This window comes from Sycon ciliatum, chromosome 5 (genome assembly GCF_964019385.1).
Source record: "Sycon ciliatum chromosome 5, ocSycCili1.1, whole genome shotgun sequence".
In the NCBI taxonomy this organism is placed as follows: Eukaryota; Metazoa; Porifera; class Calcarea; order Leucosolenida; family Sycettidae; genus Sycon; species Sycon ciliatum.
The window spans coordinates 22,138,549-22,163,548 of record NC_088647.1 but is presented as its reverse complement, the minus strand read 5'-3'; the positions used below and the strand labels follow the sequence as shown (position 1 = coordinate 22,163,548).

At 47.7% G+C, this 25,000-nt stretch overlaps 1 protein-coding gene and 2 long non-coding RNA genes across 3 annotated transcripts in view; 1 reads left to right on the top strand and 2 right to left on the bottom strand.

Moving 5' to 3' along the window:
- The window catches only part of LOC135818051 (uncharacterized), a gene marked incomplete at its 5' end in the record, with an annotated part of 41,460 nt that extends 21,718 nt beyond the window's left edge, over positions 1-19,742 (bottom strand). The window contains 10 exon segments of the mRNA XM_065331372.1: positions 1,056-1,214; positions 2,152-2,321; positions 4,325-4,459; positions 8,728-8,881; positions 9,939-10,050; positions 11,001-11,289; positions 12,497-12,816; positions 13,391-13,693; positions 14,672-14,769; positions 19,340-19,742. Of these exon segments, the coding sequence (XP_065187444.1) occupies positions 1,056-1,214; positions 2,152-2,321; positions 4,325-4,459; positions 8,728-8,881; positions 9,939-10,050; positions 11,001-11,289; positions 12,497-12,816; positions 13,391-13,693; positions 14,672-14,769; positions 19,340-19,464 (1,865 nt within the window).
- Positions 19,743-20,118: 376 nt separating this feature from the next.
- On the top strand, positions 20,119-21,020 carry LOC135818056 (uncharacterized). Its single transcript, XR_010553618.1, has 2 exons — positions 20,119-20,441; positions 20,876-21,020. It is a non-coding gene; the product is annotated as an uncharacterized LOC135818056 (long non-coding RNA).
- Positions 21,021-21,524: 504 nt separating this feature from the next.
- On the bottom strand, positions 21,525-23,517 carry LOC135818054 (uncharacterized). The gene is made up of 3 exons (XR_010553617.1): positions 23,134-23,517; positions 22,872-23,041; positions 21,525-21,978 (listed from the first exon to the last, which is right to left on the bottom strand). It is a non-coding gene; the product is annotated as an uncharacterized LOC135818054 (long non-coding RNA).
- Positions 23,518-25,000: the final 1,483 nt, after the last annotated feature.

Genomic DNA, 25,000 nt, shown 5'->3' with positions numbered 1-25,000 from the left:
ATGTGAACCCTGCCTTGGTCAATGACCTGCGCCAGTTACTCGTCTTGGATGACGACGAGATCATCGCCGGACTGGGCGAGGAATCGCCTGCTTACCTGGTGGCAGCCCAGGATTACCAGAGAGGGTCGTCACGGCTGGAGTGGTGGCAACTACATCATCTGCTGCTGCAGAGCGAGTATTCTCTCTATTGGTTGGTTGGATTTATTTAAAGTCGTACAACAAACAGGCATATCTGCCTCCTTATATGAAGACGATTTCATATTGAGTGCTGCATGCTCTTCGTCACAAAAGGGGATGCTAGAGGATAGTCTACAAGCCACCGTCATGCTTCCGTACAACCGTGGAAGGCTAGCACTGGAGAAGCTTAGAAAAGTTGGACACTGAGAAACGTCAACATGTTCAGTCAGCCTTCACATCATGCAACATTCCGCATCTTCGTGCTAATGTAAGGCCACACGGGGCGCGTCGGACCTGCCCATTGCTTCCATTCTTTATGTGATTATTCTGTCCCTTCCTATCAGTCCTGTGCAAACTACATTTTACCTTAGTCAAGTTGGATGTGTTACGGACATGCATTGATCCCACCTACGCATGACATTGCCGCACTTCCACCCATCTCGATCGCAATACCCACTGTTTGTACTGAGTTCACCATACCATTAGATGGGACCGCAGCATAGCATAGGCATCATTGGCATAATTCCAGCATCATGTAGCATAATCACTGGCATAATTTGGGCATAAGGGAAAGCATAATTCAGCACTTTACCGAGCATAATCCGCCAAGGGCTAGAGTTGACTAAACATCCAAAGGCCTGCTGAGTATAGCCAGGCAGCTTGAGTGCCATGGCACTGCTGCTAACAGGGTCATGAGCTTGGTTAGTACTGTACAGCATGCATAGAGTCACCTCACCTCAGCCCAGCACACAACACCAACAACTCACAATAGCCAGGCAGCTTGAGTGCCATGGCACTGCTGCTAACAGGGTCATGAGCTTCGTTAGTACAGCATGCATAGAGTCACCTCAGCCCAACACGCAGCACCCAAAACTCACGCCACTAGGTTCTTGTTCAGCATGACGATCACGCTCTGGTATTGGCTGTCGGCCTCCACTTCACGCTCCCGTGCCTCGTCTGCCTCGCGACTAGACCCACCTGCTTTCTCCTGCTGGCTGCCACTGTACCCGATACCGCTACTGGTAGACACAAGCGGTCTACACAGTCACAGTCACATGTACACAGTCACATAGTCACAGAGACAGACACACAGACACAGACACACAGACACAGACACATAGTCATAGAGACAGGTACATAGCCACAGTCACACAGACACACAGTCATAGTCACAGGTACACAGTCACAGACACACAAAGGAAGATAGGAGTGAGTACGTGACTTGGCTAGCATATGATGGGTACTAAACGAATACAAGTAGTGTCAGTGCATTGTACTCCAGGATATGCTGGTATACTCTTCTCTACAGATACAGCATCGCCGGTCACCAAAGAACTGGGGGGGGGGGGGGGGTCAGCCTCCTAGCTGAGACCGTTCTTATCTTCATGTACAGGAAAACCTGTGACTAACGACCACCCCTTGGGGCCAGAGAAAGCGGTCTTTAGTGACAGGTGGTCCTTAGTCAGAGGTTTGCACCGCACAAGCATGATATGAATGTGAGACCGTTCGTGCTTGGCGAAGTGGTCTGTAGTACCAGGCTGGTCGCTAGTCACGGTGGTCTTTAGTTACAGGTTTTACTGTAGTACAGTCTATGCACAGTTGAGTCACCGGCTATACATTGGTATGCTGTACTTGGCCAAATTCTAGCCTGGTCGTTCTTCGGCGCTCCGTTCTTCGGCGCTCCGTTCTTCGGCGCCTGGCAGTGATGTGCGCCCCCATTTCCTCCTTCTGCAGCGTTTTCCCACTGGAACCCTAAATACCTTTTGAATCCTAATACTCACTTACGATTCCTTAGAAAAGTCGAGGCCTGACTAGTTCCCAGTACCTCTAACTTAGCAAGCACCTATGGAGCTGGGTGTGACACCCCGCTACAAACTCACTTCTTCTTTTTCTTGCCGGCCACTTTTGAACCCTCTACCTCTAACTTAGCAAGCACCTATGGAGCTGGGCGTGACGCCCCCGCTACAAACTCACTTCTTCTTTTTCTTGGCGGCCACCGCCAGAGCCGTGTCGGTGCTGGTGTCCAGATGTAGTACGGTGTTAAGACGCTTGCAGAGCACAATGGCACTGAACAGCTGTGCGCTCGGACACGCGGTGTGTGTCTGGCAGTTTACAGCCACTTTGCTTGCAGCGCTGGCTCGGCCCTGCGCAAGATAAAGGCACATCCGGGAAAAAAAACACGTTTATTAGAAGAAAAGAGGACCAATAAGCTACACGTTACGCTATAATATCCACTAACACCACCAGTTACTTGGTCCGTTTTATCGCAATTGTCGCTTATCTATCGCAACTAAGAACAGGAGATTTTTTACCACTCTGTGAAATTTCCAATAAGCATAGTGAAGAAGCATGATACATGAATACTTTCCGCCACAAGAAAAAAAATAAAAATCCAGCAATGGAATCTGATGAAGCAAGTCGAAGAAAGGAAGCAAAGTCAAGAAAATGTACAAAAGAAAACAGCGACTTTATTCTTTATTCTCTTTATCTTATTATTTCTTTTCTATAATTTCCCCATATGAGTTCTTATCAGTTGCTGTGAACACCTTGAGTGGAGAGCGCTTGCTCGAGTGTTGAACCCGGGTTCTTAATCCACCATACCCAGTTCGCAAGGCTGGGCGGGGTTGTGAGCAGGCTTTGATTTCATCTTTTCTTATTATTTCTGCTTTTCATCTCATTACAAAAAATTCTGCGCATTTTTTCTCCATCTGCGCATAAAATGTAAACTGACAACCTGCTTGTTAAAATCATGCACCTGCTTTCAGGCGTAAAAACCCTGTTGTAGAGGTCTCAGTCCTCATTTGTTAGACTGTCTTTATAAATGTAACTTTCTCTCTCTCTCTCTCTCTCTCTCTCTCTCTCTCTCTCTCTCTCTCTCTCTCTCTCTCTCTCTCTCTCTCTCTCTCTCTCTCTCTCTCTCTCTCTCTCTCTCTCTCTCTCTGTCTCTGTCTCTGTCTCTGTCTCTGTCTCTGTCTCTGTCTCTCTCTCTCTCTCTCTCTCTCTCTCTCTCTCTCTCTCTCTCTCTCTCTCTCTCTCTCTCTCTCTGTCTCTCTCTCTGTCTCTCTCTGTCTCTCTCTCTTTGTCTCTCTGTCTCTCTCTTTGTCTCTCTTTGTCTCTCTCTGTCTCTGTCTCTCTCTGTCTCTGTCTCTCTCTCTGTCTCTCTCTCTCTCTGTCTCTGTCTCTGTCTCTCTGTCTCTCTCTCTGTCTCTGTCTCTCTCTCTCTGTCTCTGTCTGTCTCTCTGTCTCTGTCTCTGTCTCTGTCTCTGTCTCTGTCTCTGTCTCTCCCTGTCCCTGTCTCTCTCTGTCTCTCTGTCTCTTTGTCTCTCTGTCTCTCTGTCTCTCTGTCTGTCTCTCTCTCTCTCTCTCTCTCTCTCTCTCTCTCTCTCTCTCTCTCTCTCTCTCTCTCTCTCTCTCTCTCTCTCTCTCTCTCTCTCTCTCTCTCTCTCTCTCTCTCTCCCTTTGTTTCACCTTAGAAGGGATCTCAGCACGTGAACTGCGCAGCCAGTCTGCGCAGGTGAGATTTTCGATCCCAAACGCGTCCAGTGCAGAAACCGTGGAAAACAACATTTTTTTCGAAATAAATCAGTTGAAGAAGACAGTAGAAATGGCTGAATGTTGCGTCCAGGAAAGCACGTTCTACGGCCATCTCCAAGCTACCTATCTCCCAGACACTCTCTCAGAGGAACTATGGAGGGTCAAAGAGCACAATATTTCACTCTTGGACGCAGCGTGAACACCTCTTCTACTTCTTCAACTGATTAATTTCGAAAAAAACTGTCTCTCTGAGTGATAATGGCGGCGATCTTTACGATGGCTGATGCACTGAAAATCGAAGTTAGGACAATCTAACCGGAGAAAACGTCTGAATTTTTGACTGAATCTTCTCTGAAGTGGGTTCTTGCCGCATGGCAAATTATAGGAAAATCGACCGGGGCGATATCGCCTTGGCCACACTGTCCTTCGGCAGGAATCGCAAAGTATGTTCGAACGACGATGAAGATGACGATTCCGCTGGTGTCCACCGCTTCCGCTAGTGTCAAAAATCGACCGTCGCCATTTTCTGCTATGTCCGCGAGCTGCACTCAAAACTCGATGACGCAATGTATGCACAAACACCCTGCACACTGCACGCGCTGAGATCCCTAACCTTAGACGACGGAGACGGAGTGCCAGCTTGCACATGAGAGCACAGCGGGCATGCCAGCAACTGGCACAACCGATTTGTACAGCGAAGCATTGGTGGCTCGCAAAAAAAACCGCTGGCCGCTCGCTTCAGCGTTCCCTGCACTCAAACACGGAAGAGAAACAGAGCAGAAACGACAAGCCACAGGTTGTGCAAAGAGGCTACGACAGCATACTGGTTTTAGTATAGTGCCGTTCAATGAAATCCAGTCGAGTTACTCAAGTAAGCGCCGGGAGTTGCACAGCCCTAGACCTGCGAACACTGGGCTGCGCAATGGTGCAAGGTGCAAACTTGACTGACGCAACCGGATTTCATTGAGCAGCACTGTTCTTGACCTCTAGCCCCATGGTGGGGATTTCAGTCACGTGATCTGCGGGGGCAAAAGTGCCTTGACGCACTTGCATGCTTTTTGAATGACAGGCATGGCACAGAGGAGCGGAGCGCTCTTCGGCGTAAATTTGAGGTTTCAGAGTGAGTTTAGGTCATTTTTATCGACACACCGTTGAAGAGTGGGTTTCAAGCTTTTGTTTGGTGCCTCACACAGCGAATTCGTGTCGAAATTGCGCATCTCGATAGATTCTTGTAGATTTCAACGTCGCTTTTGACGTGTTTGCCTTACTTGCACGCTCAAGCGGCAGTCAAAATCAGATTCTACGGCATCGATTTATGCTAGGTAGCTTGGTTGAGAGGCCATGAAGGGTCGCGATCGTTCGCGGAAATTGTTTTGAAGTTGAACGCCATTACACAGTATGGAGGTGGAGAAGAAAGACGATTGGCTTCCGTCTTCCTCTGTGTTCATGGTGTTGTCCCGGGCAAGTGAGGAATGGCCTAGTGGTAGTTGAACTCTCGTTGAGGGCGAGAAGTAAAAATTATACCAAGTAAGTTAGCCCGGCATAATTTGATTTTGCTAGTTGCAGCCGTGGCCGTGGATGGAAAGGATTTTGAGACGATGTGAAAATTGCCAGGAACACAAAATCGGGCGCATCAGAGAGTGGAGAAAATTGCTGAAGAACAAGGCAAGTGACGACCACAGTGAATTACTAAGTCATACTGCCTCTCAATCAAATTGTAAAGCAGATAACCACACACTGAACGAAAAATCGTATCTTGTCCAAGAAAGAAACATTGAACTGCAAGGACAATTGTGGGCTGCAGGGATTGCAAATTGCATGACTTGTATAAGTTTGGAAAATTATATCAGTGTTATCAAATTTCCACACCTGAGCAGTCGTACGTGCTGAGGTGTGGACATTTGCAACAGTTCATGTCCATGATGGACCAGCCGTTGATGTCAGTACTGAAGCAACAGTTGATGTTGATGCCGGCGCAGCAAATGATGGCGCTTTCGAGCCCGCACCCGGCATAGCAGGTCTTGACCCTGTGTGTGGCACCAGACGTAATCTTCCATGTGTCATACAGGCCCTTGCATAGTTGTTCCAGGCTGTTTTTTTACTCAAATTATCTCTTATAAATACCCACCGCTGGCTGACTTCTATGTACAATACTCAATAGCCTCTACGCTCTAGTATGATCGTTGTGCTGCTAATGTGCGTCTCTGACTCGTTGCAGCCGAAAACGGGCCCTGTGTGACATCAGAGCTTGCTGTCTACTCCTCTAGTTTCCCACATGCATACTACTGTATGGCAGGAAATTTTCGGACGGAATTTATTTTCGTACGATTTCGTACACGGCCTCTTTTGTACTAAAATTAATTCCGTACTAAAATTTGTTCATGTGAAAATATGTACACTATACATGCGTACTGCATGCAAACACGTGCATTTAGCATGCAGCACTGTACGAAAATATAATCCTTACGAAAGTTTTAAATTCGGCTTTGTCCGAAAATATTTCCGTCCGAAAATTTCCTGCTATACAGTATAACTTAAATGTTGTGTTTGCTGTATTTCTGTCATATTTCACCTATTACCATGTTGAATTATGCGTGAAATATACTGTTCCTAGGGCCGTTGCTAAGGACGCCATTGTTGCGGTCATCTGGAATTTTGAAAAAAAACTTTATCTTCCGTTCCGTCACAGCCAGGGCCATCCTTGATCCAAGCTTGGCCACGATCGGATGAAGTTTATTTGTTGCTATGGTGTTGCTAGGGAGTATGGGAGTTCCATTTTGTGCCATCCTGCAGATCCAATTTGTATGTGTGTTCATCAAGGTTGGTGCGCTATGTTTGAATGCTCCTAACTGTGGAAATACTGCTTGGATTCCGTTCAAATTTTCTGTGGACAGTCCTTACACATACTTCAAAGTAGATGCTTCAGAAAAACTTGTTAGTTGGAGCAAAGCGCTGCTCAGAAAAAAACGCCTGAAATCCCTACCCATGGCTGATGCTGCTACTGTCCAGAACAAAGAGTGAAACAGATACATGCCCACACAAATGCCTAGGGCCGAAGCGATTATACCGATTACTCGTATATCACTCGTTATGGATGAAATCGATAATCGTTATGATCGATAACGATTATGACTGTACAGTGCGAGAGCGGTCATGACGTCAGTGCATGTAGGCGATGCATGGCATCTTGCACGCGCGTCATGCGCACCTGTACATGAACGTCGAAGTACACGTGCATGAAGCTGTAGTAGTGTAGGTCCGTACAATCATTGCGCGCTATCGCTAGCGCTTGATCCTTTTGGGTACTGTACTTGTAGTCGTACACTCCGCGCATTCACTGCACTAGTCAGCGTAGCCGGAAAGTATAACAACCGGAAAGCTTGATAATTTTAGGTTGTAGCGAAACTGTGAGTGTGGCTGCCGGCCTTCTATTTTGTTCAGTTCTTGTCAAAAACTTACAGTTACTTTTGATTTTTTGGCGAGGAGAGCAGTGACAATGCTGCCGCCTGTAAAAACGAAAGTTAGTTGGACCAAGAGATCGCCAGCTTGGGCATATTTCGAGGAAGCTGATAGCGTAGTGAGATGCAATTTGTGCAGCCGCGAGTTCGTCCGTCAAAGCGGCACAACCAACTTGTTCTAGCACCTGATTTCTGCTCATAAAGACCTGTACGCCGCTGCGGTAGGGAAAGGACCAGCAACCCAGTCGACAGGAACGACGACTACCAGCAATGTTGAGCGCAGTGACAATGCGACGACCAGTGCTGGAACGAAGCCCGTCACGTCGTTCTTCAGCACAGGTAACTTGCGAAAGTGCGACAGCAGGCGCTCAGGCATGTTGGCAGGCGCTCAGGCATGTTGACGGAGTCGATCATCGGCCTTCTCCATTGTAGAAGACAGAGGACTGATTGTTGATGCCTAATGGCAGAGGAACACTGCTCATATCACGTTGCAAATTTCATTTTGGTCTTTTTGGGCCTGTGTGGATCTTTCACCCGTAGACCCGGGTGCTCGAATGAGACACAGGGTACCAAAACAGAAACAGCTTGAAATTGTACCTAAACTTATTCCGATTTCGTTCAGTTTTCACCTTTACCATCAACATACGGCCCGCTAACGGTATGCCAAATTTCAGCTCTGCCCGGTAAATGGTTTTTGAAATACTCGCGACCCACTTTTTGTTGGGTCCTTGATTCGAGGATGTGGGTCTACGGGACGGTGCTGCCAAAGACCTGCTGAATCTGTGGCTCCGCTGACCATCTTGCTCTCAAAAACGAAGTAGTAAGTTACTACTCCCTGCCCTCAACTGCCATAAGAAGCGTAGACGATGGTAGACCCGTGTGCTTGAATCGGAGACGATCTGACGAGTTCGCTGTTTCTGATTCGAGCACCCAATTTTCAAATAAAAAATCCGAAGGAAATACGACAATTTTACTGCGTTCTGTAAGCTGTGTTGTAGCGCACCCAGGTTCTGAATTCCTGCTGGGTGGGCCAAGCCAGACTCTCTTCCCTGTTCCATCGCCTCTCCAAAAGTATATTCTGACATTGTTGAGATTTACAGATGAGAAATTTCACACCTGTCAAATCGTTTCTGATTCGAGCACCCGGGTCTACGTACCTGTACATAGTTGAACAAATTTTGTTTTTGCAGTCTACTGATGTCCAACATGACACGTATAAAACTTGTTCGGAAAATCGGTAAAACCAATAAATCGATCGTTAGTGTTATTGGTTAATCGTTAAGGCAAAATGGGCAATCGTTTCGGCCCTACAAATGCCCCCCCCCCCCCCCACACACACATGCGCTCACACACGTGCACACGTACACACAAGCACACACACACACACACACACGAACGCACACACACACACCACCACGCATAAACCAGCACCAGCACCACCACGCATAAACCAGCACCAGCATCACCACCGGACACACCACACACCAGGGCATACACGGTCTACCAAGAACAAAAATCACAGGCATTCCCAAGTCTGCGCGAAAAACAACACACTTACTCGCAAGCGCTCTAGCAGTGCGGCACGACCGCCGGAGCGCTTCAACCCTCGCTTTTGTAGCTCTACCTTCATATCCAAGACGCTCAGCTTAGAGATGTCCTGTCCATCGGGTAACGTGACCGGTATGGCGTCCGCACTCAGTGGTTGCTGGCAGCTGCAAGCAGGCCAACACAAGTGAACATAGATAGTGACAGGCAGGCAAACAAACAATGCACGTGCACACACATGCACGTGCACAGACCCATCGTGTAGTAGACTGACAAAAATAGGTCAGGGGTTGAAACGTGCACACAGATAGTGACACGCAGACAAACAATGCATGCGCTCATAAGTAGTACACCCATACGAATGCACGTGCACGTGCACAAACACAAACCCATCGTGCACCAGACCGATAATTATGATTACGTTAAGAGATACGAATTCCGGCAGGGATGGGACCATTGAACGGGTTCAAGGCATTTCGCACTTACACATACTGTAGAACGGCAAATTTTAGCGCCGGTGATATTTCAGCGATTTTAGCGAAAGGAGTGTTTTCGCTAAAGTTTTCCGACGCCAATTGAAATTTTGCATGTACAGTACAGTATTAGTCAGCTCTTTTTCTAACCCTGACACTCGGATCGCTGAAATATTTCATCGAGACTTGGTCCTGATTCAGAAAACGCAAAAAAATTACCCCCTAAAATTACCCCCTAAAATTTACAGTAGATGCAACTCGGGAACCCAATGTCACCATGTAGAAGGCTAGGAGTAACTCTGAGTCTGTCACTTATTTATTAAACAAACGGCGAGCAGACAATAATTCGATAACCGCAAGACAAGCTGAATCGACATTTGTGTATACTTTATTCAAACACCGTCTAAGAAAAAATACATTAAGGGCGACACTACGGCAATGAAAACGTGCTTTCAGCGTATGATTCAGAATATCTATCTGAGGCTGGGTGTATCTAGATTTAAAATATTTTTAAACAAACGGCGAGGAGACAATAATTTGATAACCGCAATCAACAATGATAACCGCAATCAATAAGACAAGCTGAATCGACATTTGTGTATACTTTATTCAAGAAAACTTATTTATTTATTACTGCACCTCGTAGAATGTCAAGACAGCCAATTGAATGGAAGAGAGGGTGAGATCAACCACGGAAGAAGAGAAAAAAGAAAAGAAAAAAGAGAAACACGTACATAAAAGGGGTACTTACCTTGGACATGGTACCCAGACCTCTTTGGCCTGGTCACCGAGATCAGTCAGCTCAATGTAGTGTGACATGCATTGCTCCGTGAACTCCTGCCACGCTGTGCTGCCCAGTATATCTGTGAGCGAGCGTGTGAACAAGAACACATACGACCGCGCACGCATAAACACACGCACACACGTGTAAGCATACACCACACGCACGCACGCACACGCACACACACACCTCAGACCTCAGACCTCAGACATGCCCATCGCGGAAGCGATGATAGCGAACAGCTATGTTAGACATAGCAACTTGTGCTGGGATTACACCATTCAACAGCTTGCAAGGCTGATACACACACACACACACACACAGACACACACAGACACACACACACCGATATGCGGAGACACTTGTGAGGTTTGGCTGTCTACTCTGGTGCTTAGTATGTTATAAATCTTCTGCAAGGACATTTCCTGGTACGGCATCGTGAGGATAATCAAACTCTTACCACAATAGACAGACAGACAGACAGACAGACAGACAGACAGACAGACAGACAGACAGACAGACAGACAGACAGACAGACAGACAGAGAAGCACCAGCTTGATTCTCCACCAAATGGCACAACAGCAAAGGCCCAGCCGCAAGATCCCTAACATGAAACGGCAGATAGCAGAATCATTCCGAAGAAGGCACGGATTTGTCGGAACTTAAGCATGCGTCAGTATCAAATCACACTTCTGCTGTTCAATTTGGTTCACTTCTGTTGTATGAGACAGACACACAGACAGGTATACACACGCATGCGCGCACGCGCACACACACACACACACATGCATGCACACACACACATGTGCGCATGCACACACACACACACACACACACACACACACACACACACACACACACACATGCACACACACACGTGCACACACACGTGCACACACACACACACATGCCCACACACACACGCGTCCACACACACACACATGCCCCCCCCCCCCCACACACGTGCACACACACACACACACACACACACACACACACATGCGCGCGCACGCACACACGCACGCACATACCTTCGATGTGCGGCCACGAAATCGGCGCCCTGCAGCCACCAACGGGACACTCAAACGGTGCGACCAGCAGATTGGACGCGCAGGCTGTATAGAGATTATCACCATCCACCATGGTGTCCACACTAGCGCTAGCACTGAGCGTCAGTACGGGTGGTGACGGTGATGGTGCAGGCGATGGCAAGGGACTGCCACTCTTCGCGAAAAGGAAGGATGTGCGGCGAGTCACCGGGCTATGTCGCAACCGCTGGGGTGACGACGACGGCAGTTTGGGCAGAAACTGCTCTGGCCACTGCAAAGAACACATCAACAAAGCTTTGTTACACAAGTTCACAATGGTACGGAACTCTGCGTGACCACCCAGACACCTGCTCCGCTGTCCAGTCCTCTCGCCAGCAAGAGATGATGCTCCACGCGACGTGGGCACAGCGTGAACACTGAATGGGATGCGCTATCGTCCATCTCATGCCTGCACCGATGCAGCAGAGCCCAGCAGTAGAACGGGTCTGTCGCGTCGACGCGTGCGTGAGATTGCGCATTAAAATTAACATACGGGTATGTCTTTCTGACTTTCTTCTGTAAATTACAGTTGTTTTAGCTCATTTGTAGGTGGGTTGTAGATGTAGGAAAGCTCCTTTCTACACAGAGCACATTTACACAGGACATTCGCTTCTGAACGTCTTGCGTTTGTACATATTGCCACAATCACAGAGAACCCCATCTCCACCTACTACAAGAAGTAGAGGTTTTTCGGCTGAAGCACAAGCCGCATGCTCTGCACGGGCACGTGCTTATGTTCAAGTCATTTCTGTGTGCGCCTCGTCAAGTAGTACGGTTGCGCAGGTGAAATCCAACCAACGGCGCATACTCAGCGTTCTAGACTTGCACGGCTCTCGATGCACAGCCGTAGTACCTCGTAACCACCATCATCCTCCTAAACAAACCTTACTCTCACACACACGCACACACACTTGTACTTGTTGCTCACTGCCAAAACTGGTCGCGTGGGTCTCCCCGGGAGAGGGGAGAGAGACTCAAAAGGAATCTTGGAAAGATGACTCAATTGGCTATAGAACCGCCCAACAGCCGACACCCCCTGAAATCCCCAAAACTCTGGGTGGACTTGAAAATGATCCCACTTATGGGCTCACCACACCTCAGTAAGTGGGTGAGGACAAGGTGCAGAAAAAGGATTGACAGCATCAGGGTACCCGTCCCGGGATCCAACTGCAGTTACCCCTGCCCCCAGTGAAGGTAATACTTGCTACTAGTGTGGGTGGCTACATCAGAGTGGATCTGATACAAGCTTCACTAGCACCATGATTACACAAAAGTTAATCTAGCCAGAAGTAGTCCATGGTTAACAGGTATGTATACTTTAAACAGAAAGTATATGAACCCTGAAACCACCAAAGGTGGTAGACGCACACACACACACACACACACACACACACACACACACACACACACACACACGCGCGCGCGTGCGCCCGACTCACGAGTTGTTGGAGGCGCTTCATGGATCTGGAGCGATCGGCGTGCGATTCAACGAGCACGCGGAGACACGGCACGCATACATTGTGCCGGCAGAAGTCCATCTCGACCACGTACTTGGCTTGAACGGACATTCGGCATGCGAGACACCGTTCGGACGGAGGCTTTTTCTGTCTGGAGCGCTCGTGATGAGCAGCAGCAGCGAAGGACAGCGTCGGCCGGATACTTGAAGTGGCTGCAACATGAGGATGTGCACGTTTCTTTGGCCGCAGCGGTGGGGGTGAGTCGGTGAGATCCACTGCTTGAACTCCACGCAACGTTTCACCTGCCGTTAAGAAGAGAGCACACATGTGAACGCATGCACATACACACATTCCCATCATTGAGACAATGATAGCGAATACGCAGGCAGCTTGTGCCAGGATGATACCATTTAGCGGCTCACAAGGCTGATAAATTTGCCCACCACTATGTGTTGAGTGTGTGCGCATGTGTGTGTGTGTGTGTGTGTGTGTGTGTGTGTGTGTGTGTGTGTGTGTGTGTGTGTGTGTGTGTGTGTGTGTGTGTGTGTGTTTAGCTTTCTTTTACTTCACCATAAGCACAGGCAAAGTCTGCCTTGTGTGCATATGTGTGTGTGCGTGTGTGTGCGTGTGTGTGTGTGTGTGTGTGTGTGTGTGTGTGTGTGTGTGGTGTGTGTGGTGTGTGTGTGGTGTGTGTGTGTGTGGTGTGTGTGTGTACGTGTGTGCGTGGTGTGTGTGTGTGTGTGTGTGTGCATGTGTGTGTGTGTGCATGTGTGTGTGTGCGTGCGTGCGTGCGTGCGTGCGTGCGTGTGTGTGTGTGTGTGTGTGTGTGTGTGTGTGTGTGTGTGTGTGTGTGTGTGCAGTTACAGTGCCTCTTACCAGACACGAGCGGAGTGGGCTGTGACATCGCCATGGCCGTAGTGGAAGCAGCAACTCCTGCGCCGCGCCTTATAGCGTCTTGCACGTTACTACTCGACACCAAGCTGTTGGTCAATAGCGGTACGCTGGTGCTGCTAATGCCGCTGTTGATTCCGTCGACACTGCTCTGGCAAAGGTCAACCAAGGTCGGGTTGAATGGCACATGAGAACCTGCCTTGGGCAATGCTCCTAGTTGTAGTGAACTGCTGGCTCCGGATACATACATTTCCATGTCGCCATCAAAGCTCAGCATAGTAGACACGCCTTACAACGCGCACAGACAAACACACAATCGTAAGGTACACGCAACACGCAGGCACACGCAAGCAGATGACACAGACCCCCAGACACACACATGCGCGCATGCACGCACACACACAAAACCTTGAACCTCGAACATGCCCATTGCCGCAACGATAGCGAAGGGACTATCTGCTAGCTTTTGCAGTACGGAGCACACACACACACACACACACATACACATACAAACACACACACGCATGCACGGTCTCCACCCCCCACCCCCCACACACACACAATGAAATCCGATGGCACGGGTCAAGTACACCCCGGACGCTGCGTAGCCCTGGATCCGCCAACAGCGGGCTGTGAGCTGGTGCAAGGCGCTAACTTGACTCTCAAGATTGGACTTCATTGAGCAACCCAGTAGAGGGCCCCCTCTAGGGAGAATCCCTTTATTTAGGCTAAGGATTGGAGAACCTATAGAAACACTACACTCAGACCTCGATTATCTGGGCGGTCCGGGACCGGGCACTGCCCGTAACTTTGAAATGCCCGTAACTCCGAATCCCGTACATGTTGATGGGGAAAGGCCATAGAACTTTGAAATGCCCGTAACTCCGAGTCCCGTACATTTTGATGGGGAAAGGCCATAGATATGGCATGCTAGCAGCATTCACAACTGAAGTCTCTACGAGCGGGCCTATATATTCGGTGCTATTGAGTTATAGTGTGGGAGTTGCCTCAACTGGCCTTGTTTGTAAATACAACATAGAACGGAACAACAAGGACAATCAAGGCGTGTTTGCTGCTACTTCAAGTTTCATGCTCTCGCAATCATCAGGCAACATGAAGAGCGGGTGCCGACCATGCCGGTATATATGCCAGGATACAACATACAAAATCCAGTGTACGGCCATGCATTCTCTAAGCCACACTGCCATGGGCATGGACAGTGAGTCACACTTAAAGCACGGCCCTTCACTGGAATTGAGTCCATACCATAGTGTGGCACGTCGGGAGCTGTTACAGTCGCAGGCTCCATGAGCCACGAGAACGCCTCTTCCACGCTGGTAAACTTGCGCACAGCCTCCAGCACCCTGTCACAGCAACAGCAGGAAAAGGCAAGCACGTACGACAGAGCAAACTGTTCAGCTACATGACCACGACGAGCAGTGGTGTTCCTACCATGCAGTTAATTGTAAAACGTCAGTACCGTCGGTCGGTGCCGTGCAATGTTATCGCATGAGCTGATTGTCAAGTAACTGGTGGTGTTAGTGGACATTATAGCGTAACAAATTTGCTTGTAGTTCCTTGGTCCTTTTCTTTGCTATGAAGTGATATCAGAACAAGATATCAAAAGCAAATAGCATTCTCGCTGGTCAAAATATCAGTAGACCAAAACAAATAATAACCTTGTTTCAGGTCGGCCAACCATGTCGTTTTTCCCCCAAATTCTGAAACTCCTTTTGGTCCGCTTATGTATACGCTAGGTGCACTCATGCGCCTGCAGGTACCACAGTCAGACCTCGCTTATCCGGTCCTCTTTTATCCGGATACCTCACCATCCAAAAGAAATCGTTGGTTACCGATTGTCATGCATACATACAGTACGCGTGTTCGATTATCCAGTTCCCTCGCCTATCCGGATATTTTCGTGGAAAACGGATGTGTGCGGTTAAGCAAGGTCTGACTGTAGTAGCTGGCGAAACCGCTCACTTGCATCGTGCATGCATGTGTGCAGCGCTAATGCACCCAGTGGTTGTCCACACGTAGTCGCTATCAGGAGTACACGGTCTGTGCGAGAGCAGTCATGACGTCGGTCAACTGTGACACGGATCCAAACCATGATGCACACAGGCATACCAGAATCAAAACATGCATCCCGCACTGTAATGATAGCGGCCATGGTGATATACGCGGCACGCAAGTGCGTGGACGTGCACCTGAAAGGCATGCCACTTCCACAATACAGTGTGCAATACGGTGTCATTCTCATGCACACATCTACAGACACCACGACGTGGAAGTAGTCTAGCACCTCATTTATTTATTTATTTTATTCCAAACAATACAGGGCTGGGGTAGCCAATGACCACTTTGCGTGGGCGATTGCAGGGTTTTTATAGCCAACCACGGGGGGGGGGGGGGGGGGGGGGGGAGGGGTCGTGTACGTGTATGTATAGTTGTATGTCATGTACACGTGATATCGCTGGTAGTGATGCATCGGCTATAGTGATAAAACACTGAAAAAAAGGCGCACTATAGCCCTTCTTGCAACTTCCAGCCTACAATGCATTGGGCATATTTTCAAACACTCCAGAAGACTTTGAGCTGGGATCAATTTTAAATTAAATTTCCGCGCTGCGAACGACTCTTCCTATTCTGCCTGCGTCTGCTTCCTCTTGCCAATTTGCCACAACATGCTGTCTTATGCACTTCTCAGCAGCTGTGTCTTGTTATTGTATTTCTGTTGCTGTTGCTCTTTTACCTTTAGGTTAAGCTTTTACGTTATTGCTATTAATTTCCATGCCGCGCCGAATGCTCAGTACACTGCGTTCATTTCCTGAGCCCATTCAGCACGTGCAAATCTGTGGGCGGTTTACCACCGCTGACGACGACGCGTCAGTGCATTATTATTACTATTTGTATCAGCATTTTCGCGTTAACATCACCAAGCAAGCTTGGCTAGTCTTTGCTTAAGCCAAATGCATAATAAAAATTTTAAAAACCCTGGTTTGAGTCCTGGTGGTGACAGTCAATTTTTCTTCAGACTTCTCCTGAAGTAGAGTAACCCTCTTGCGCATGTTGTACGTAATGTCAGGGCTCACCACGACCATACAAAATTCAAAAAGCGTCGACCACCATTTTGAAACATGGCGATTGCCGCGCAGGCCAGCGTTGGTGCAGTCATAGCGGCTACGCACCCGAGTTCGTGGTGATCAATGTACAGGGATGTACAGTAGAGTTCCTGTCTGTGCAGCGAAGGGCCAGTGCCGAAGAGAATCTTGTTGTTTGATGCCGGGAAAGACACGAGGAGAAGACGTCCTTTCTCCAAGCCATCTTGGTCATTTTTCTCCATCCACTGGTGCATGCCTACCAAGATATGTCCGTGAGATACTGGAGTCCTGGCATCTACACGATTTTGCCGCTCCTAGCTAACCAATGTTGTCAGTTGAACTCAGCGTTTCCTGATATACGGCTCGGCAAACTCTTTTCTGTTTGACCTCGCTGCTTTCACCCTGCGAGTGTGGAGTTTCCTAGCCACTATTGAATTTCTTAGTCATGACCATGATGACAAGTGACTGGTATGATCCCTGACTGGCCTGAGTCCTTAGCTTGAGTCAACACGAAGGTAAACTCTTCACTTGGAACTAGGGGTGAAAGTTGGCATTGAGATCCCGAGTTCGAGTACTCTGATTTTGTCCGATCGAATATTCGAGTATTTGAGTATTCTTCCTCTCCTAAAAAATTGCACACCGAGGGCCTTAAAATCACATGATACAACCCTGATTGAACCGAGTGGTAGTCATTTTCTCGGGTATATTGGTTGGTGGGTCATTTGGGCTCTCTTTACTCGTGAACAAATGTTCACCACACAGTCTGTACATCATTCTCCTCCGACTGCTGCTCTGAAACTGCAGATTTCTGTGGTAAATGCACGTACCATGTATGAACGAGTACTCTGATTTATTCCGAGTACGATTATTTCTGAAAAAAACCGAGCGAGTACTCGAGTATTCGGTATAATTGTTTCACCCCTACTTGGAACCCTTGCTGTCTCCTCGGTCCTTTCTTGTTGCACTTGCAGATATGCGCACGGCTGCCTGGTTTTGTTGGTGCGCGCGGCCGACCTTGATGTCTTCAAAAAAGTGCTTCAGCGGTTCTACTTGGCCGATTCTCACCGTCGATAGCTCATTTTCAAGGTCTTGGAATTCTCTATCGGTTAACCGTCTCCGATTTTTATATTTTGTCTTCATTCACTTGTTCGCACGTCTTCAAGTTTGAGTGATTTCACCATCCGATCTCAGGCAAACGAAGGCCAAATCGAAAAATTCGAGACGGTAACCCTCCAAAGACACACCTTCTGAACACGAATCCACAATGGCCTAATGTCTAATACCAACGAGTACAGCCAAGTTAAAGGGGAAGTTAAGGCAAAAATTAAAATTTCACCAGTTGTAGTCTTCGGGATGCTGAGTCGAATGGTCTTGGTCCGAGAAAGCTGAGACGCTCCCTTCCTACTTGAATCCCAATCGAACTCGCGCACTTCCACCGAAACTGGGTGACTGCGCCCTACGAGATGGGGATTTGTATGCAAAATGTCACTAAAAGCGCCATTTCGTTCTTATAAAAGCACGGATGACCACGATTGGCCCATATGTTGTAGTCTTTTGGACGCTCAGTCGACTGGTTTTGGTCCGAAAAGGCTGCGATGCAGCGTTCCTCCTTTATTCCCAATCGAACATGGTTGAAGAAGCGGTCACGTGCTCCTGGGTGCCAAAATCACCTGGTCACCACGCCAGCAGGCGACAACTTTCACACCAAGGTTCAACTCGAGTGACAGGACTGCACCCAAAAAAGGTCAAAACAGGCTGTAAGTTGTACCCTGCAGGCACGGTGACCAGGTGACTGGTGTACGCAGGAGCACGTGACCGCTTGTTCAACCATGTTCGATTGGGAATAAAGGAGGAACGCTGCATCGCAGCCTTTTCGGACCAAAACCAGTCGACTCAGCGTCCAAAAGACTACAACATATGGGCCAATCGCGGTCATCCGTGCTTTTATAAGAACGAAATGGCGCTTTTAGTGACATTTTGCATACAAATCCCCATCTCGTAGGGCGCAGTCAACCAGTTTCGGTGGAAGTGCGCGAGTTCGATTGGGATTCAAGTAGGAAGGGAGCGTCTCAGCTTTCTCGGACCAAGACCATTCGACTCAGCACCCCGAAGACTACAACTGGTGAAATTTTAATTTTTGCCTTAACTTCCCCTTTAAGCTCAGAAAACACCCCACAATTGCAAGAAACTGCCCGTTTTGCCGTGCGCTGATTGGTCAAATCCAAATGACCGTTATTGACGCTTTGTATGGTCGTGGTGAGCCCTGAATGTAATGATTGATACGTACTTTCGATATTGATTTCGCTGGTGCATGCGCTGGTGCACGCGCTGGTGCAGCCAGTTGTTTTGCGTTGTACGTGATGCAGCTTGTTGAGGAGAAGGGTTTTCAATATCTTGTGTTCAGTTCTTCTTGCTTCTGGCCTGGTCGAGGTCATGCTTTTTCTTCTGTACACTCCTTGTGCATTTTGGAATTGAAATTAATAATTATAGTCCAACTTATATCCTTGCGCTGGTCTGGTGGTGGATAATTCCACAACACTCCCTTTTCTACTCCAACTAGTGAATAAGAATAAAATTAATAATTATTAATAATAACTGAGAACGATTCTCATTCATTCAACATCGTGGCTTTGAGGTGACATGGTCTCGCGAGGCACACGCGCATTTGGATTTTGGCTTGCAAGCTAGTATAGTGCATAAGCAGCAGCGTTGTACATGATTTTAAGCCACCTCTCAGCAGGATGTGCAAACCCGATTCATTTACATTCTCAAAATACAAAAAATATAATACTGAACCGAATGTGGAGAACAGACACGAACAACAGCGTACCGTTTCTTGTCGAACCCATACGGCGTTAAGGAATCTATCATCTTCTTTCTTTTCTCCTTGTCTCCTGCCGTGGACAGGGCTTCATTGTCTGAGTCACTGTCGACGACCACGACTGCAGTACTCATTGTCCAGGCACAAAGTATTCTGAGAGATTTCTTTTTGACTAAGATAAAGGGCTAGACACGGTACGGCCAGGGAAGGGAAGCACACTGCTGTGAAGTTCCCTATATTATAGGTGTGCACTCAGTTTCTCCGTGTCGATATATCACTGCACCAACTCTGGAAGCTGAAGAAACAGCCTACAAAAACGTGAAACGACAACCTAATTCGAATGAGTCATTCACTGATCCATGTGAAGTGTGACTGAAACTTTACTTGCTTGAAAGCAGTGCAGCTACGTAGTCTGCATTGACATTGTACTTCACAATCACAGAGCGTTCCACATGCACAAGCTGGGTCAGGACTCAGGCCAGGAGCTACAAATCAATGACGTGCTCTTCTAGAATTCTTCGGAGTGCATGCTGGGGAGCTGTCGTCGTGTGGACGCAGATCTAGGTGTCGGCATGCACTAGCTGTCCACGCATTTCCTGGTGATCCCTGCTAGCAAGAGCTGCTGCTATGCATTTGCGGACCTCTGCCAGTGCAATGCCAGGGTCGCAGGTACGGCTATTCGATGTGCGATGATCTACTTATCGGTATGACCACTACTACTGGCACTACAATGTAGGCCCCGCGGTCCGGTGTATTCATGGTAATGGGGCTGTTAAGTGTGACGTCACGGCCCCTTCGATACGCATAGCAACGGAGAGCACTGGGGACAAACAAAAGTCGCGTCCTCTGGATGGAACCAGTTGTGAAGGGCAACAGCATCTAAATGACTGGAGAGAGAGCAGTTTTTCTTTGCTTTTTCGTCAAGCGATTGTTGTCGCTCTTTACTCCTTGTTCTTTCCTCTACAAATCTCCTGTAGTCGTCGAGGGCCTTCATAATGGCTGTGAAATTGGCTGCCCACTGTAAAACTCCGTGTTTGAGAGTGCTTTGAAGATTCTTCGCCTCCTGATGGATCAAAGTACGAGCGCTCCCTGTGGATTCGATTATACGTAGGTGAGTTGTTCAAGAAATCAGTGTCTTCTTTCTGTCTCTGCCCTCACGCTGGCACAATATCAGCCTCGATATCCATGACAGCCCGCACCTCTCGTAGACTGCCCTGACTTAGCTGTATTCTCGCCCTCCGTGGTGATTGAAGACCCATGGAAGAAGTTGTTCAGAATGATGTCCTGAGAATATAAAATAAAATAATTCCAGGGAATTGTTACAGGGTATTTTGGAAGGATGGAGAGAGAGAGAGAGAGAGAGAGAGAGAGAGAGAGAGAGAGAGAGAGAGAGAGAGAGAGAGAGAGAGAGAGAGCACTGTTTGAAGTGTTTGTCTCACTGTAATTACTCCAGATTATTGAATGGTGTATGATCTACTCGATATTTTCCGCAATGGTTTTTCCTGATTTGCGGGATCTCTTCTTTTGCTGTTTGCGTGTTTACAGGAAGTGACTGTCTGGTGTATCTGCACCAGATCCTGGGGAAGTGAAGTCAGATGCAGAGGCAGGGTCGTCCAGTGATGCAACACTGCCGTTCTATGTGCAACGTCACCGCTAATTCCCCCGGCGAAAACACAAACACGTGAAGAGACTACAGTATTGACCGTTCTGGTAATGAATCGTGACTGATCGGACAGTCGATAATCGAAACACAGAGCACCAGCATGATGTTTTCATATTGGGAACCACACACCAGCTCAATTCTCAAGCCCAAAAATTGATTAATACAAAACACAGAGCGACGCAACAAGAGATCATCCGGAAACCAAACCAACCTGGGTCTGATGCACTGAATAGTCCTGAAATACGCAGGCCACACAAAGCAGTGCAAGCACAGACTGTTACAAGGTACATGCATTGCAGAACAAAGTGTAACCAAAGATACACAGGGTTATAGCTGCACACTCGTGCATGTGCTCGCTCAGCCCAAGAACACGCAGGATAATAGAAATAATCCGGGGGAAACACGCTAATGTCATGACCGGGGAGTGGGCCAGACATACTCTCAGGATTCTACAATTCCAGGTTCTTTACGGAAATATACCAGGAGTCCAGATACCCATTCCTCACCCTCACCACACAAGAAGACCAAAGCTTCACTCTAGGACCAAGCTCAAACAACAGAGAAGCAACAAGAACAACAACAACCAGCGATCGATGCAAAGCATCGAGCTATATACTACAAGACCTAGTAGCGTGCACGGCGCGGAGCGAGCGAGTAGCCAGCAAAGCAAGAATAGTGATAGGTTTCACAACACTATTGATCGACAAGACACATCGCCGCCACGGCAAACACTTCATAAAGACACATGTATAAGCAGACGGAATACAATACAGATAATGACATTGTAGCGACACACGGACACGACACTAGCACCGAAGTAAGCATCAAGACGTAAATAGTGCAGCTCTGAAAAAGTAAAAACTACATTGACATGTACATTGGTGTGCCGAGTAGTATCATCCTTGATCACCCATCCAACCAAGACGTTATCAGGTCCCAGACGCCGAGATCCCACGCCGAATGTGAAGTGCATCTAGCCTTGAACCTGTTGCACAAGGCACACACATATGACAAAAAATGACATCCACTCCGATTATTTCCAGAGGCCAATCATAACAGAACACAGAAATGAAGCCACGGACTCAACAAAGTAAACGCAAAGGAAATTAGTTAAAATAATCCATGAAGTGCTATTTTAATTCCAGCGCTGACTGCAGTGTGGCGTCATGGCCCGATACCCGCGGAGCATAGACACAAACTCCATTTGACAGGGGCACGACATACTATTTTGGAATAAAGTCACAGGGGCGTAGCACCCGCTACGACTGGTACGATCATGGCCGCACCACTTTTCGAAAAGTGTGGTCCGTCTGGAACGTGCAAAACCGTAATAAAAAATCAGGATCCAGCGATATTTGCATATGCGCATCAGACCTTTTCTAGACTCGTACTCGTAGATCTGTTATGCATCTGCAGTCGTACTGAGTACTGTACTCGACTCTACTGCACACTGCGCCAGAAGTGTGCCAGAAGTTCCCAGAACGCAGGATTTTGTGTCTTTTACAAAATTTCCCGGGGGGGGGGGGGCGGACCCCCTCCAACACGGCCTTCCGCCGCACCGACCTTCGGTCGTACCACTTCCAAAACCCCTCCTACGCCCGAGTCATAAAGTACAGCACTCCAATGACATGACGGACACCTCGTGCAAATGCGTGGTCTGTTCATCCGGCCAACTCGGCCACGCATGAGAGTGTGTGCATGTACGCGCGCACGCAAGCGCGCACGTGCACACACACCATGTATTCGGTGCGTATGGCGTACCTGTTGCGGAGATAATGAAGATGGAATCATTATCATGATGTTACATGTACATGTACAGTGTATGTTTGAGTGTAAAGTAAATTTTATTTTATTACACATTTCTTCGACACAACTTACTCCACATCTTCGCATTTCTCATAATCCATCCATCTACACTCCGTCTCAGTTGAGGAAACTTCTCCCAGGTATACACTAGTCACCACAGCCATGTGATGACATTGGGATGGGCCCCAAGCAGTGCACGATTGCACTCTCTAGTTACAATATAATTTATTTGTCCAGATTATCTGTGAAGACAAAATGCAATGCATAGCGGCAATCGATGGATGAAGAGAGAGTTTGTAAATACACATATCTTTCCACTTGTTCAGGAGTTTACCTTTTGGAGTTCACATCGTTTACACGATCTGTTATGCTGTCTTGCACCTTGGCTTTGTTGACCATGGATACGCCATCCCAGAAGACATTCTACAGGAGCTACTAATGCAGAGCGTTTTTCACGCTCGATCTCGGCGATCTACCTCGTCACGCCAATAAAATCCTCCGTGACACTGGCTACAGCCACAAGAGATGTCTCAGTAAGGTAATGAGCACGACAACGCCGTCGAGATCAAGGAAAAAGAGAAAACAAAACACTCACTGAAAACAGCAAAGAAGAAACGAAGAAATGTACACGATTCCTATATGTTGCCACTGACAACTGGTTCGGTGGAGACGACGCTACTTTTGTTTGTCCCCAGTGGGATCGTTGCTATGCGTATCGAAGGAACTGTGACGTCATCACTTAACAGCCCCATATGCCCGAAACTTTGCCGAAAATGCTTTTGGGAAATTCTCGTGAACCTTGCCGAAAATGCTCCCAAACCTTGCCGAAAATGCTCACTTTTTTGTCATCCTCAGCACACGCCGTCAAAACCAGTGAGTCAGAAAATACTCAATAATAATAATATCTTTATTAGGATGACCCAGAGGCTTGTCGCCTATCAAGGGGTTCACCGCTTTGAAGGATGTACATGTACACGTATGAGCTAAAGTGAAAGTAGTGAAAAGTTGTGCAGCGGGAATGCGTTGGGGAGCACACGGGGGGGGGGGGTTATGTACATGGCGTAGGCATACCGGAGAGCAAAGCACTATGTTTGCAAGTGAGTTTGCGAAGCTCATTCTTGAAAACAATAATGGATGGTTCTGCAGTTAGTCTTGGTGGGAGGCAGTTCCATAAGAGGGAGGTTTGGAAGAGAAACAACGATTTTGATGTGGTCTTTGCTTTAGGGAGAATAATTTTGTTAGGGCGTCTCGCACTCTGCGTGATATTGAAATGGAATGAAGCTAGGCAACGTCGATACTTGCAATAAGAGACTTGCTCGAATCTGCCATGATAAACAATTCATGAACTACTCAACAAGAAGCTAACCCACGGAATGCGGAAGTGACGTTCTTGTTTGGGAAGTTTTTCTTCTCTCAATTAATTATTTTGATACACAACGGCCAAGTGCTCCGTTTCCCCCAAAATGCTGCATCACGAGCCCAAAGTGCTGGGTTCGCGGATTGTACCGAAAATGCTCAAAAAATGCCGCCATATTACACGGGGCCCCGGGGCCGGGGGCCTAATGACCACTAATTTTCGTAGGCGCTTTCGATAGTATGATGCCTTGTCGTCAGAATGTCAGGTGCTGTACTGTAATCCATTATTGGCTTTGGCGTTGGTGAATTGAAGGACATAGTCTAGATCGTGCAGTGGCATCATGCCATGGATTATTTATTATTATTTATTTATTTATTACAGCATCTCATAGCACAGTGAGAACACCGGCCAATACAAAGAGAGAGGGTTAGCCAACCACGGCAAGGAAGGGAGAAGGGGAGGAGAAAAAAAAGGAACCGGCATGGATAAGTAGTGATTGCAACAAAATGAGAAACACAAAATCAAAGTCAAGGCGCGACAAGGCTCTTAGGCTCTTCGATTTACTGTGAATAACCTGATATAATTATATGCCGATCAGATCTGATTTTTTTAAAGAGATTTATATTATAATAATATTATTACCTTCCTTGATACAGGCGACGGACTAAGCATGCAAAAATAGGGAACGGGAGGAAGGAACAAGATAAGAAGAATCCTAGGTCATTGCAGACATTGCAAAACAAATGAATACTTAGTATAGGCGAGGAAAAACTATTACTTACACTTACATATCATGATATCACTGTGATATCACTGGGCATACATTTTCGAGAGGGTACGTACA